The sequence below is a fragment of the Stomoxys calcitrans genome, chromosome 3, assembly GCF_963082655.1.
Source record: "Stomoxys calcitrans chromosome 3, idStoCalc2.1, whole genome shotgun sequence".
Taxonomy (NCBI): domain Eukaryota; kingdom Metazoa; phylum Arthropoda; class Insecta; order Diptera; family Muscidae; genus Stomoxys; species Stomoxys calcitrans.
In genome coordinates this window covers 19437347-19450077 of record NC_081554.1, presented here as the reverse complement: position 1 = coordinate 19450077, position 12731 = coordinate 19437347, and the positions used below count along the sequence as shown (strand labels likewise).

The following is a 12731-nucleotide window of genomic DNA, read 5'->3' as shown; positions in this document are numbered from 1 at the left end:
CTGTCCGTCCACTCGATACCGCAGTGGACAAGCCTGATGGATCCCAGCTGAACTTCTCATGATAACGATGAGCACCACACAAATCAGAGCTCAGAGTTCCTGCTTGTGTGGTGCTCATAGTTATCCCATACCGAACCGTACTATCGTGGTTGCTATGTGCATTCTTAGTCTCAATTTTTCTCTGTTACCTCTTCTAGAGCGCACACAATAGACCTTAGGTCTCCGAGTAAAGCTTATCCACACAATCCAGAAGGCTGCCACTCCCTGAATGTCAGAATGACCAGTCAAGACTTATGTCAGCAGATACCTCCTATCGTAAAGATGCAAACTTCTAATGTACTTGTGAGGATTAAAGAAAGATGATATTCGGTGTCAATGTTCTGCTTTTGTAGAATATAGCCACATGGAAATTAAGTTTACAACTTCAGTTTTTCCTGGGATAACGGCTAATGGTTGATACTATGTTCGTTTTTCACCGTTGAAAACCCATGTTATTCGCAATTACTTTTTTGGAAAAGCGAATATAGTTCCAGCTTAAGCCTGTAATTACTATTATTAAAAAAAAAACCCCCGACACCCTGGTTTCACAAACAAATAAAAATTTGTAATCTTGGGTAAAACATCATTATAAAGGGTGCCCGTCGACATGCACAGCTAGCTGCAACGACCTCTTTTATCATTAAACTTAACTTGAATCGAGTGCAGTTTTTCAACAAGTTTGTTTTTATACGTGTAAATACCCCTTTATAGGAACTAATAAATTTTAAAGTATAGTTTAAGGCGCCAGCAAATTTATAATATTAAATAACCAAAGCAACGGATAAAAACCCTTATTTTGGAAAAGCAAATGAATTTCTTAATTGGTGCGTTTAGATCGATATATCTCTGCATTTTTTGAGCATAATTATTAAGAAATGTTCCTTATTGTCAGCTGTTGAAAAATAATTTCTTTAAATGAATATGCGCTCTTGGCAAAACTTACCGGTGATGAGTCCATTATCATTTTGACAACATCGGCCCCAAATTTCTCCTTATACTGTTTGGCCAAACGCTCTGAGATTTCACTCAGTGAGGTAAGTTTTGGTTCCTTGTAGACATACTCCACAGCATGATCTTCCTCAAAATAATTCTAAAAAATAAAAAAAAAAACTAATACATAGAGTCCCAGAACTACATTATATCATATAACTTACCACGCCATAGAAAACCACACGATAGAATCTACCCAGCATGCGCTTGCCCGACCTATTCACCTCAATAATTTTGGCATAAGCTTTGGCCAAATGTTCATGTGATTCCTGGAGATCATTGTAGTTGCGTGTTCTCTCATAAATGGGCATTATCAGTTTGTACAGCTCACCCAGACATTCGTAACGCTCAGCGGTGTCCAAGAACAAAGCACACTGTTTCAATTGCTCCAAAAGCATATGCTCCGTATATTGGGAGTCCTGAGATCCGGCATCCAATTTGAGACCCTGTTCATCTCGATGTATGTTGCGAGAAATTTTGGCAAAGGCCGAAGAACCCCATTTTATGTTGCCGCAACCCTTTAGCCTCAGATATTCAGACATGAGGGCAGCTATATGTAGATGACAGCAGGCAGCCTCTGAGATATTACCATTCTGTTCATGCTTGCGAGCCATTGTCACCAGCCAAGTGTGCCTGAGTTCGGGTGTGGAAGCATAGGAATTTGCCAAAGAATATTGCAATTCAAGCAGCCTCTCGGGGTCCATATGATGGGCCTGCATTTGGGCAGTGGCCATCAGAACGGTTCTAACGCGACGTGTAAGATCCTTAACCTCCATGGGGAAGCCAGTGCCTTTCATGGCCTTATCACTGTTGGCATAGCTATTTATTATGGATAAACTCTCCTGGAAGCGAGCATTATTTAGGCCTATCACATTGCCTATCATTTGTGACACTGAGATGATGACTTGCAGATGAACACGAGTCAAACCCTTGCGGCCACTAAATTCGAAATTGCTGCGCATTAGCAGATATAACACCGCACAGGAATCATGTCTTATCTGCACCAAGCGACTATCACAGGCCTTTAACAGCTCATAGACCATTTGACCACACAGGATGGCATTGCCCTTAAAGAAGGCTGGCGAAAAGTTGTTAATGAAAGCCCTTAGGGCAGCAAAGACATGCTTCGATAGACTTTCCGACTGGCCCAATTGCAGGAACTTCAAATAGACGCGGGCGAATTTGGGCAAAATCAAACTATCCAGTAGCTTGTGTTTAAACTGTACGGCGAACAAGCCCAAACAATCGAGTATGATCATACCCACTTCCGTAGCCAAATTCGATTCGTACAAAGCCCTTTGATTTCTGGCCGTTTCGTCCAATAAATTCTCCCGGTTCTGAGTGTGATTTAGTGTTCCGGTTTCGTGAACATTCTGTTCTATGTTGGCTGGCGAGCATCTAGCTGGCAGGGTGCTAGCCTTGGCGGCCCTCAACGCTCGGTCATCTTTGGACTCTTCGCCCAAATTGAGATGCTTCTTGCCAACATAGCGGAATTGCAAGAGACATAGCTCCAAGATGGTCAAAAAATTTATGGTCTCGGTCTCATTGCAATTCTGCCACCAGCCAATCATTTGTTCCTTGGACAAATGTTTGATGACAAACAGAAAACCGAGCAGGAAATCCTTGCTCTCAGAAGCGGAGAATTTATCGAATCTCTGTTGCACAGTAGTGTTGGTAACACTGATGGAGCGATTGTGGCCATTTCTCAAGGCAACTTCATGACAATCGTTATGACCGTTTGTGGTGTGGGTGCAGTTGCCATTCGCCCCCAAAGTGGTGTCCTGGGAATTCTGAGAGTCAGAGTTAAGCGAATTAAGGGAGGAATCCGAGCAGCCATTTTGACTCATCGACGGGCCGGCTATGGCCGCGAAGTAATTGTTCTCCTTGATGTAAACCGAAGCTCTTAGAGGACTGGGGTGATCAAGGTGTAAGGTGGCTCGATTTTTACCCCTAGGAGTACTTGAGGAACTAGAATTCAGCAAAGAATCTTTGGCGAAAACATAACTACTGGAGCAGGACAAGCGTTGGGTATAGGAGGCCGAATCCGCATACACGTGGCCATTGGGTGTGCACACCTCCGTTAGGTCGTTTATGCGCTGTATATTATCCATGACTATGCCCAGCCAGGGTACATAGAGCAAAGCTATACGCGACAGTTGACCCCGATTCTGATAGCGGTCATCGAGTTCGTGTTTGGCTAGCAGATTCTTTAGGACTTGCAGGGCATGGCGCCGCACATGGCCAATCTCATTGAGGCTGCTCTTTAACTCCTGCAGCAGCAGCCCGGATAAAAAGTGCTGTCGACAAAACTCCTCGGTCAGATTGAAATGCTGCATCATTTCGGGAGGCCGATTCTTAGGATTCATCACAAACGGCAAATTCAATGGCACATAGTGCTCGTGTTGGCAGATTTCTTGTAGGAAATTGAATTTAAATTCCTGCAGCACACGAGGATCGCCTGGGGCGAACTGTTCCATGTAGTAACGTATCAGCTTAAAGACAAAGCCACGGTCCATAAAGGTCAAGCACTTGCGTACGAATTGAGACAGGGATTTATTCAAGTACTGAGTCTCCACAGGAAGATCTTTATAGCGTGATATCAAATAAGGAATAAGAACTTTTATAAGATTCTCCAGCCGAGTGGGAAACTCTTTCGGAAAACGTTCGTTTCGCAGCATTCTGATGCGCCCTGTATCCAAGAGATGTTGGGCCATGCTCTTGATGATCAAATCAAAGAACATACTGGAATAACGCATAAACTTGTTGACCACCAGAAAATCAGTGTTCTTCGGATCCAGTATAGAGGGCAAGTGACGGCATAATTCCCCATGTACCGTACGCGTAATTTTCTGCGAATAGTAGGGAGCATGAAAAACATATGTCACATAGGAGGTCAGCAACTCCTTGCGCCCTGCCTCCTCGGTGATCATGTGTATGATGTTGATAAGCAAGCGTATGACATTAAGACCCACTTCCTCCGAATGTGTGTGCACCAGCAGGGTAAACAGCTCATTCAACAAGGTGGGCAGAAAGTTGATGAGACTGGTGATATCAATGGCATGGGCAGCTTTTAAAATCTTACAAGTCTCCGTCTCAGCTGGCATTGCCGAGGTTTTGCCTCCCTCCAGCAATCGTTCACAGTGCACAAAGAAGTTGTGCAAATGTTGATCCGCTGTATGCACAGTAGAGTCCATACGCAAAATGACCGCAAATAGAGGGCGTTGATTGTCGATCCATTGCACTTCGGGTCCACAATTCTGCTAAAAGGATGGTAATGTTTTGTAGATATCCGAAAATAGGAAAGTGGTAATGGACAGACAAACATGGTGTTGATGTGATGTGATATGGCGTGTGTGAGAAGCGTATGAGAGAGAGCTCCCGTTAATGGTACGGACAAACGGTATGCGAAAACGAAATGCATTGAAAGAAGGTTAGAAGGAAGTAGGGTGTGTGGAGCGGATGAATAAAACATAAAACGTTAGTAAATATTGCCAATTGGTTGTTTTTCACACTAAAAATTAAGAGATCCTTTTGAAAACTTAAGACGTAAAAGACAAAATGGTTTATAAAACTTCTGAAAGGTTTAAGAGTCATCTTTTAAACCAGCAATCACTTTGTATATGGCGAATGATATCGAAAACATGAATGACATCAAAAAGATGACTATACTCGTAAGTGGGGTAAACTGATTTCAGTGAGCCATCAGGCCAGAACTAAAGCTAAATGTTTTTTTTAGGTTTTTCTACAGTAAACTTTATTTAGCCAGGCTAAATTACAGTTCACCTAAAGGAAACCTTATTCAGACAGGCCGAGTTACAGTTTTCCAATGGAAACCCTTATTCAGCTAGGCTGAATTAAAGTTTTTCATATAGAAAACCTTATTCAACTAGGCTGAATTAAAGTTTTTCATATAGAAAACCTTATTCAGCTAGGCTGAATTACAGTTTTCCAAGGGAAACCCTTATTCAGCCAGGCTGAATAAAATTTTTCGTATAGAAAACCTTATTTAGCCATGCTGAATTAAAGTTTTGCTATAGAAAACCTTATTCAGCCAGACTGAATTAAAGTTTTTCATATAGAAAACCTTATTCAGCCAGGCTGAATTAATGTTTTTCGTATAGAAAACCTTATTCAGCCAGGCTGAATTAAAGTTTTTCGTATAGAAAACCTTATTCAGCCAGGCTGAATTAAAGTTTTCCTATAGGAAACCTTATTCAGCCAGGCTGAATTAAAGTTTTCCTGTAGAAAACCTTATTCAGCCAGGCTGAATTAAAGTTTTCCAAGGGAAACCCTTATTCAGCTAGGCTGAATTAAAGTTTTTCATATAGAAAACCTTATTCAACTAGGCTGAATTAAAGTTTTTCATATAGAAAACCTTATTCAGCTAGGCTGAATTAAAGTTTTTCATATAGAAAACCTTATTCAGCTTGGCTGAATTAAAGATTTTCATATAGAAAACCTTATTCAGCTAGGCTGAATTACAGTTTTCCAAGGGAAACCCTTATTCAGCCAGGCTGAATAAAATTTTTCGTATAGAAAACCTTATTCAGCCATGCTGAATTAAAGTTTTGCTATAGAAAACCTTATTCAGCCAGACTGAATTAAAGTTTTTCATATAGAAAACCTTATTCAGCCAGGCTGAATTAATGTTTTTCGTATAGAAAACCTTATTCAGCCAGGCTGAATTAAAGTTTTTCGTATAGAAAACCTTATTCAGCCAGGCTGAATTAAAGTTTTCCTATAGGAAACCTTATTCAGCCAGGCTGAATTAAAGTTTTTCGTATAGAAAACCTTATTCAGCCAGGCTGAATTAAAGTTTTCCTATAGGAAACCTTATTCAGCCAGGCTGAATTAAAGTTTGCTGTAGAAAACCTTATTTAGCCAGGCTGAATTAAAGTTTTCCTGTAGAAAACCTTATTCAGCCAGGCTGAATTAAAGTTTTCCTGTAGAAGTTTTCCATATAGAAAAGCTTATTCAGCCAGACTGTACAAAAGTTTCTCTATAGAAAACCCTATTCAGCAAAATTTTTTTTACTTGATAATTACTAAACTATTTTGTATTCCCTTTAATGTCAGACCTTGGTTTGATGGCATACATTACTAAGAATTTAAGTACATATGTTTAGTTTCTTGTTCAGTTTACCCCACTCACCTTTCCGTCTACTTTTTCCCACCTTGGTTCTATTTTCTTGGTTCACTTACCCCTTTTCCCAATCCCAATGGTTGTATGCTCAAATAGCCAACGGGTAATGATGCTGCCACCGGTATTACTTGCTCATCCAAATTGATTTTACCTTTCTGTAGTAGGGGTAGCCAAGCATAACCAATGGGCGTCTCAAATGATGCAGAGGCATCGCGTTTCTTGCCCAGATTACATGAGACATGATAAAACGAGAATAACAAATGATGTTCGGGGAAGATGCCCAAGGGGAGACGTAATTTCAATTCTTCATACCACGTGGGAGTGGTATTGTGATGCAGCACCGGGCAGGCAATGTGTGAAACCAGAAAATCATGACCAGGACGACCATAGATGCACTAAAAAAACAAAAATATGTAGCAAATAAGTAAAATGTTATAGCCATATAACAAGCAGGGCTCGTTCAACTCCAAGTTTTGCAGGGTGGAAGATTTTAGGTAAGTGTGCTCAAATTTGAACCGCACTCGGATTCCACTTCAACTTCAACCTGAAGACTCCACCTCAGCAGCTCTTATAACAAAAAGTTTTAGCTACACAACAACAATTTTTTTACCTTTAAAGCTTTAGAGTTCTCTTTATCCGAGTCTCTTAGCTCGACCACCACGGTTATATTACGGGCTCTGGAAAATATTTTCTGACTATCGAATTGCAAGGCCAAAGGATACACAAACAAATGATTACAAAATGTTGTATAGGGATGACAATCTCTTTCACATGAACTTTGGAATTCGGTTATTTCCAAACTGGTTGACTTTGAGGCCATAGAGTTATTTACCACAGGAACTAAGGATTTGGTAAATGAACCTGGCAAACACATTAAAGACATTTAACATATAACGGTTTCATTGTTTTCTCTCTCTCCTTTAGCTTACCATGTACTTTTTCCACTTCTTCTATGGTTAACTTAAACTGGCCTGGTATTATGGTTAACTTGCTAAGCTTCTCCGGTTTGCGATAGTCAACCAGAAACTTTAACAACTCCTCATCCTTTAGCTTATTAATCTCTTGTCGATACAAAATATTAAATTCGAATTCATTTTTTTCGGTATCCAGCTCATTGCTGTAGGGCTTAAATAAAGGCTTGGCAGCCCAGGCAAATGGCTGTCTATAGTGCCCTATATTCTGGGCATAGTTGCGTATATTCTTATGCAGCTTCTGGGCAAATTTGGGATCACGATTTGCCTTTAGATATGGCTCAGCGGCCTGCACTATGTTGCATTGTAAAATTTTCTCAATTTTCAATACCAAAAATATTTCCGGATGCGCCGCTGTCACCGAGAATATACCCTGCCTTAATTGGGCAAATTGCTCTTTGGTGCTCTTCTGTAGATCAGCCGAGAGATTCTCTATGAGTGTGCAAAAGGCTTGTGATGTTTGACGTGTGCGTTCATCGTGTACATCTTTACGGGGTATATGGGAATAGGCCACCGATTCTGGAACCGGCGTGGAGGGTAACATATCACGTACATGATCATCGTTGATATTGAAATAAAACGATTCCGTTAGTTTGCGTCCTGCGCGAACATCGTAGAGGGCCAGACTAGTTATGTAGGGTTCGACTTGGCACAAATGATCACCCTCAGCCGTTATCATGCTGTCTTTAGGACATTGCAGACGAAATCGCAGACTTCTACAAGTGATAAGCATGCGTTTACCGAACTGTTCACGATATTGGTCAACATTATCGCTGGAAGTGGCTCTTGACGGCGACTGATAGTTGGCAAATAAACGTCGACGATGTTCTCTTCTGGCTTGTGCTATGGATATATCAGTTTCCCTGCCATATTTGATAAGTTGAGGATTCATTGATTGATCCAGGCCCTTGAGGGTGCCAAATGTAATGGCAGTGTTGGTACACGGCGTCTGTTGCTGCGGGGTTCTTTCCAGTGAGGCATTACGTTTATCTTCCTGAATTTTATTCTGTTGCAATACCGAGGATAGTTTAAGCAGCCAATCTTTGAAATCATCTTCATTTTCGGCAGCCAATGTAAAGGATTTATGACCTTCAGTCATACGAAGCTCAAAACAGTAACGGCCCCGTTTGGGATTCTGAAAATATGAAAAGAGCAAAAAGAAGTAAATAATAGAACTATGAAAAGGAAAAAGTGTTATCTTGTATAGCCTTCTATTACAACCATACAAGTTACTAAAACTAGCCTTCCCCAAAGAAAAGGGTACTAAACCTAGCCTTCCAAAAGAAAAGTGTACTAAAACTAGCCTTCCCGAAGCAAAACGGCCCTAAAACTAGCTTTCCCAAAGAGAAATGGTATTAAAACTGCCTAAGGGAAATGGTACTAAAACTATCGAATAGAGAGGGCACTAAAACTTGCTTTCCCGAAGAGAACGGCTACTAAAACTAGCGGTTCCCAAGGGAAATTTCCTAAGCGAAATTTCCTAGTTTTTCCCAAGGAAAAGGGTACCAAAATTTGTTTTTCCAAGGGAAAGGGTACATAAACTAGCCTTCCTGAAGGGAGGTGTACCCTTCGCTAGAGAAAGGATACAAAAACGACCCTTCCCTAAGTGAAAGTGTACAAGAACGACCCTTCGCTAAGTGAAAGGGTACAACAATGACTCTCAATCCCATGGCAGGCGGTTGTACGTACCGGATTGACCCGATGGAGTTCTTTGCCGGCAAGGGCTGCCGCTTCAGTGTATAACGGTCTGTTTCAGCAACAACAACAATGACCCTTCTCAATGAGAAAAGGTACAAAAATGTCCGTTCCCAAAGAGAAAGGTTTCAAAAACTACCCTTCCCATAAGGAAAGTTTGCAAAAGTAACCCTTCCCCAAGGTAAAGGATGCAAAAACTATCCTTCTCGAAGGGCAAGTGCACTACGTTTCCCCATGGTACAATGGTACAAAAACGACCAAGGGAAGGGGCACAACAAAGTACCTTCCCAAAGAGAAAGGTTACATAAACTACCCTTCCCAAAGCGAAAGGTTGCATAAGCTTCCCATCCCCAAGGTGAAGGGCACAAAAACTACCCTTTCCAAAGGGAAAGGTTACAAAAGCTACTCTTCCCCAAGGGAAAGGGTACAAAAACCATCCATCTGAAATGGTACAAAAACTGCCCTTCTCGGAGGGAAAAGGTACAAAAAGTACACTTTCCGAAGGGAAAGTGTACATAAAACTACCCTTCCCTAAGAAAAGACTACAAAAAGTACCAGTTCCAAAGGGAACAGGTACAAAAACCACCCTTCCCAAAGGGAAATTGTATAAACACTACAATTCCCAAAGGTAAAGGGTGCAAAACTATCCTTCCCGAAGGGCAGGGGCACTACCGTTCCCCAAAGAAAAGGGTACAAAACCAACCCTTCCCCAAGAGAAAGGGTACAAAAACTACCTACTCAAAGAGAAAGGGTATAAAAAATTACCCTTTCCAAAGGGAAAGGTTGCACAAGCTACCCATCCCCAAGGTAAAGGTTACAAAAACTACCTTTTCTCAAGGTAAAGGGTACAAAAACTACCCTTCTCGAAGGAAAAGGCTACAAAAACCACTTCTCCCGAAGGGAAAGACTACAAAAAGTACGCTTCCCAAAGGGAACGGATACAAAAACTACTCTTCCCAAAGGAACGGGTGCAAAAACTACACTTCCCAAAGGGAACGGGTACAAAAACGACCCATCCCAAAGGGAACGGGTACAAAAACTACCCTTCCCAAAGGGAAAGGGTACAAACACTTCATTTCCCGAAGGTAAAGAGTACAAAATGTATCTTTCCCGAAGGGCAAGGGCACTATCTTTCCCCAAAGGGAAAGGATACAAAAACGACCCTTCCCCAAAAGGAACGGATGCAAAAACTACTCTTCCCAAAGGGAAAGTGAACAAAAACTACCCTTCCCAAAGAAAAAAAAAGTACTAAAACTAAGGGTACTACAACTACCCTTCCCAAAGGGAAAGGGTACAAACACTACATTCCCCAAGGTGAAAGGGTACAAAAACTACACTCCCCAAAAGTAAAGAGTACAAAAACTACCCTTCCTAAAAGGTAAGGGTATTACAACGACCCTTCCTAAAGGGAAAGGGTACTAAAACTACCCTTCTCGAAGGGAAAGAGTACACAAACTAGACTTCCCGAAGGTTAAGGGTACAAAAATCATCCTTCCCGTAGGAGTAGGGCACTTAAACTACCTACCTATCAGTTTCTTAATGTCTCAAGTGGACTCGCCACCAAAGAAAGAAAACTTACCTGCACAACTTCCGTACAGAAATCCATGACTATGGTGGCCTTGGCTTCTCCTTGTTTTTCATCTTTGTGCAATTCCAAAATATAAGTACCATCCACTTCATGCCTTAAGTAACAGTATCTAAAAAAGAAGGTCACGAATGAGAAAAGAAGACTCAGTTGCAATACTTTAAAGCGTTCAGTTCTATGATATTAGTTCTAAGTTTTGCTGCAATATCTATCGTATTATAACTATCATTTTTTTTTAAAATACGTGTCGTGATGTTCCGTTTTATTAAATATAAGTGATAAGATAAATATTGACAACTAATTGATTTTCAATAAAAAAAAATCCTGAGGAAATTGGAAAATACCACGAAACGTAGATTAAAATATGAAATAAATTAGTTTTATTTAATTCATACGAAAATAACTTGACCGAGCAGCCCGTTTTGAACAACAAAACGGATATAAAAATGAAGACATTTATTTAAACACAATAAAGCATGCCATACAAACCTTCTCTTGAATGACTTATTTCCAATATTGGCAAACATGCGATCTGAGCCCGCATCAGGACCTTTCAGCAAATAACCCTGTTTGGTTATGGAATCAGCTTGAGAACGGGACATTTGTTCGTCAATGCGATCTTGATCAGCATCGATTTCATAAACCTCCTCTCTGAGAACTTCGCTGGGATTTAATCTAGAAAATAATAAAAATATTACAAATCAAAACATAATAAAATTGATATAAATACAAATTAAAAAGATAATAAAAGTTAAAAATATAATAAAAAGTAAAAAAATAATAAAAATAAAAAAATAATAAAAATTAAAAAAATAATAAAAATTAAAAAAATAATAAAAATTAAAACAATAAAAATATTAAAAAAAATAAAATTAAAAAATATTAAAAAAATTAAAATTAAAATATAATAAAAAATAAAAAAAATGATAAAAATTAAAAAATATAATTAATATTAAAAAATAATAACAATTAAAAAAATTCAAATAATAAAAATACCAAAAGGCAAAAATTTTAAAAAATAATACAAATATGAACATAATACAAAAAAATAGTACATATAAAAATTATTACAATTAAAAAATAATAAGAATGTACAAACTAAAAAAGCAAAAATTAAAAAACAGAATACATTAAAAAATTATAAAAATAACAAAAATTAAAATATAGTAAAAATTATAAAAAATCAAAAACATCAAAAATTAAAATATAATAAAAACTAAAAAATAATAAAAATTAAACAATGCAATTTAAAAATAATAAAAAATAAAAAACATTAAAGAATTTTGTAAAATAATAAAAATTAACAATTATATGTTAATTATAATAACATATAATTGTTAATTTTTATTATTTTGCAAAATTCTTTAATGTTTTTTATTTTTTATATTTCATTATTTTTAAATTGCATTGTTTAATTTTTATTATTTTTTAGTTAGTTTTAAAAAAAATATTTTATTTAAAAAACTTTTCACACTCTTACTTGGGTAAATCATGACAAGTTCCCCCATAAGCACTATATTTATAGTGTATCAAATGATTTTTAGCTCTATACGTATACAAGGCCTGCCTTGTAAAACGAGAGCATTCCGATTTCGGTCCTGTCGTATTGCCACAGCCATTATTGGTCAACGATTCGCCTATATTATCCAAATCATCATCCTCTTCTGGCTGGGCTAAATTACTTGATTTTAGTGTGGAACTTGAGGAAGATATAGATCTAGTGGCTGCTGTAACACCCACATGGGAGGACAAGGCTGATTCGTAGGAGTCATGTGAAGACGTAGGTGATTTGACTGCATCCAACTGGGAGGAGTTTTGTGAGGATTTACGCGATATTTGGCCATTATGGGCGGAGCCATTGGAAGACGTTGTCGATTGATTACTAATTTGGCGTTGTGTTGTGCGTGGACTTCCAGAGGCGGAGCTATTTTGTCGCGAGACATTGTGTGAGCCATTTGTGCCGTTTGCTCCATGCATGGGACAAATAATGGCCACATTTGGTGGTTCAAAGCAATCGGTGATAGATTTGGAATTTGTGCGTAATTTGCGGGGTAAGATGATTTCCTGCAAATGAAACAAAAAGTTTATTATATTAAAATAGTAATATATTTAAAGACCCTCAACATAAAACTCTAAATATTGATGAGGCGAATTGAATAAGTTTCCATAATTAAATTTGTATTTAAAATTAAATCAATTTACATATACTATTTTTTCGTGTTTCAAATTAAAAAACAAAATAAACAATAAATATAAAAAATTAAAAAATAAAAAAAAATAACACAATGAATAAAAAAAGCAAGTAAAAG

General features: G+C 38.5%; 1 protein-coding gene across 6 annotated transcripts in view; it reads right to left on the bottom strand.

Moving 5' to 3' along the window:
- The window catches only part of LOC106081712 (dedicator of cytokinesis protein 9), a 93756-nt gene that overhangs the window by 14480 nt on the left and 66545 nt on the right, over positions 1–12731 (bottom strand). For 3 of the 6 annotated variants that reach the window (XM_013243873.2, XM_013243879.2, XM_013243877.2), the window contains 8 exons: positions 11903–12486; positions 10912–11097; positions 10417–10534; positions 7101–8277; positions 6782–7032; positions 6231–6566; positions 1194–4289; positions 983–1129 (listed from right to left, as the gene is read on the bottom strand). In XM_013243873.2, the coding sequence (XP_013099327.1) occupies positions 983–1129; positions 1194–4289; positions 6231–6566; positions 6782–7032; positions 7101–8277; positions 10417–10534; positions 10912–11097; positions 11903–12486 (5895 nt within the window). The remainder of the gene's footprint in view (positions 1–982; positions 1130–1193; positions 4290–6230; positions 6567–6781; positions 7033–7100; positions 8278–10416; positions 10535–10911; positions 11098–11902; positions 12487–12731) is intronic. The other 3 variants (XM_013243876.2, XM_013243874.2, XM_013243878.2) reach the window with 1 other exon arrangement.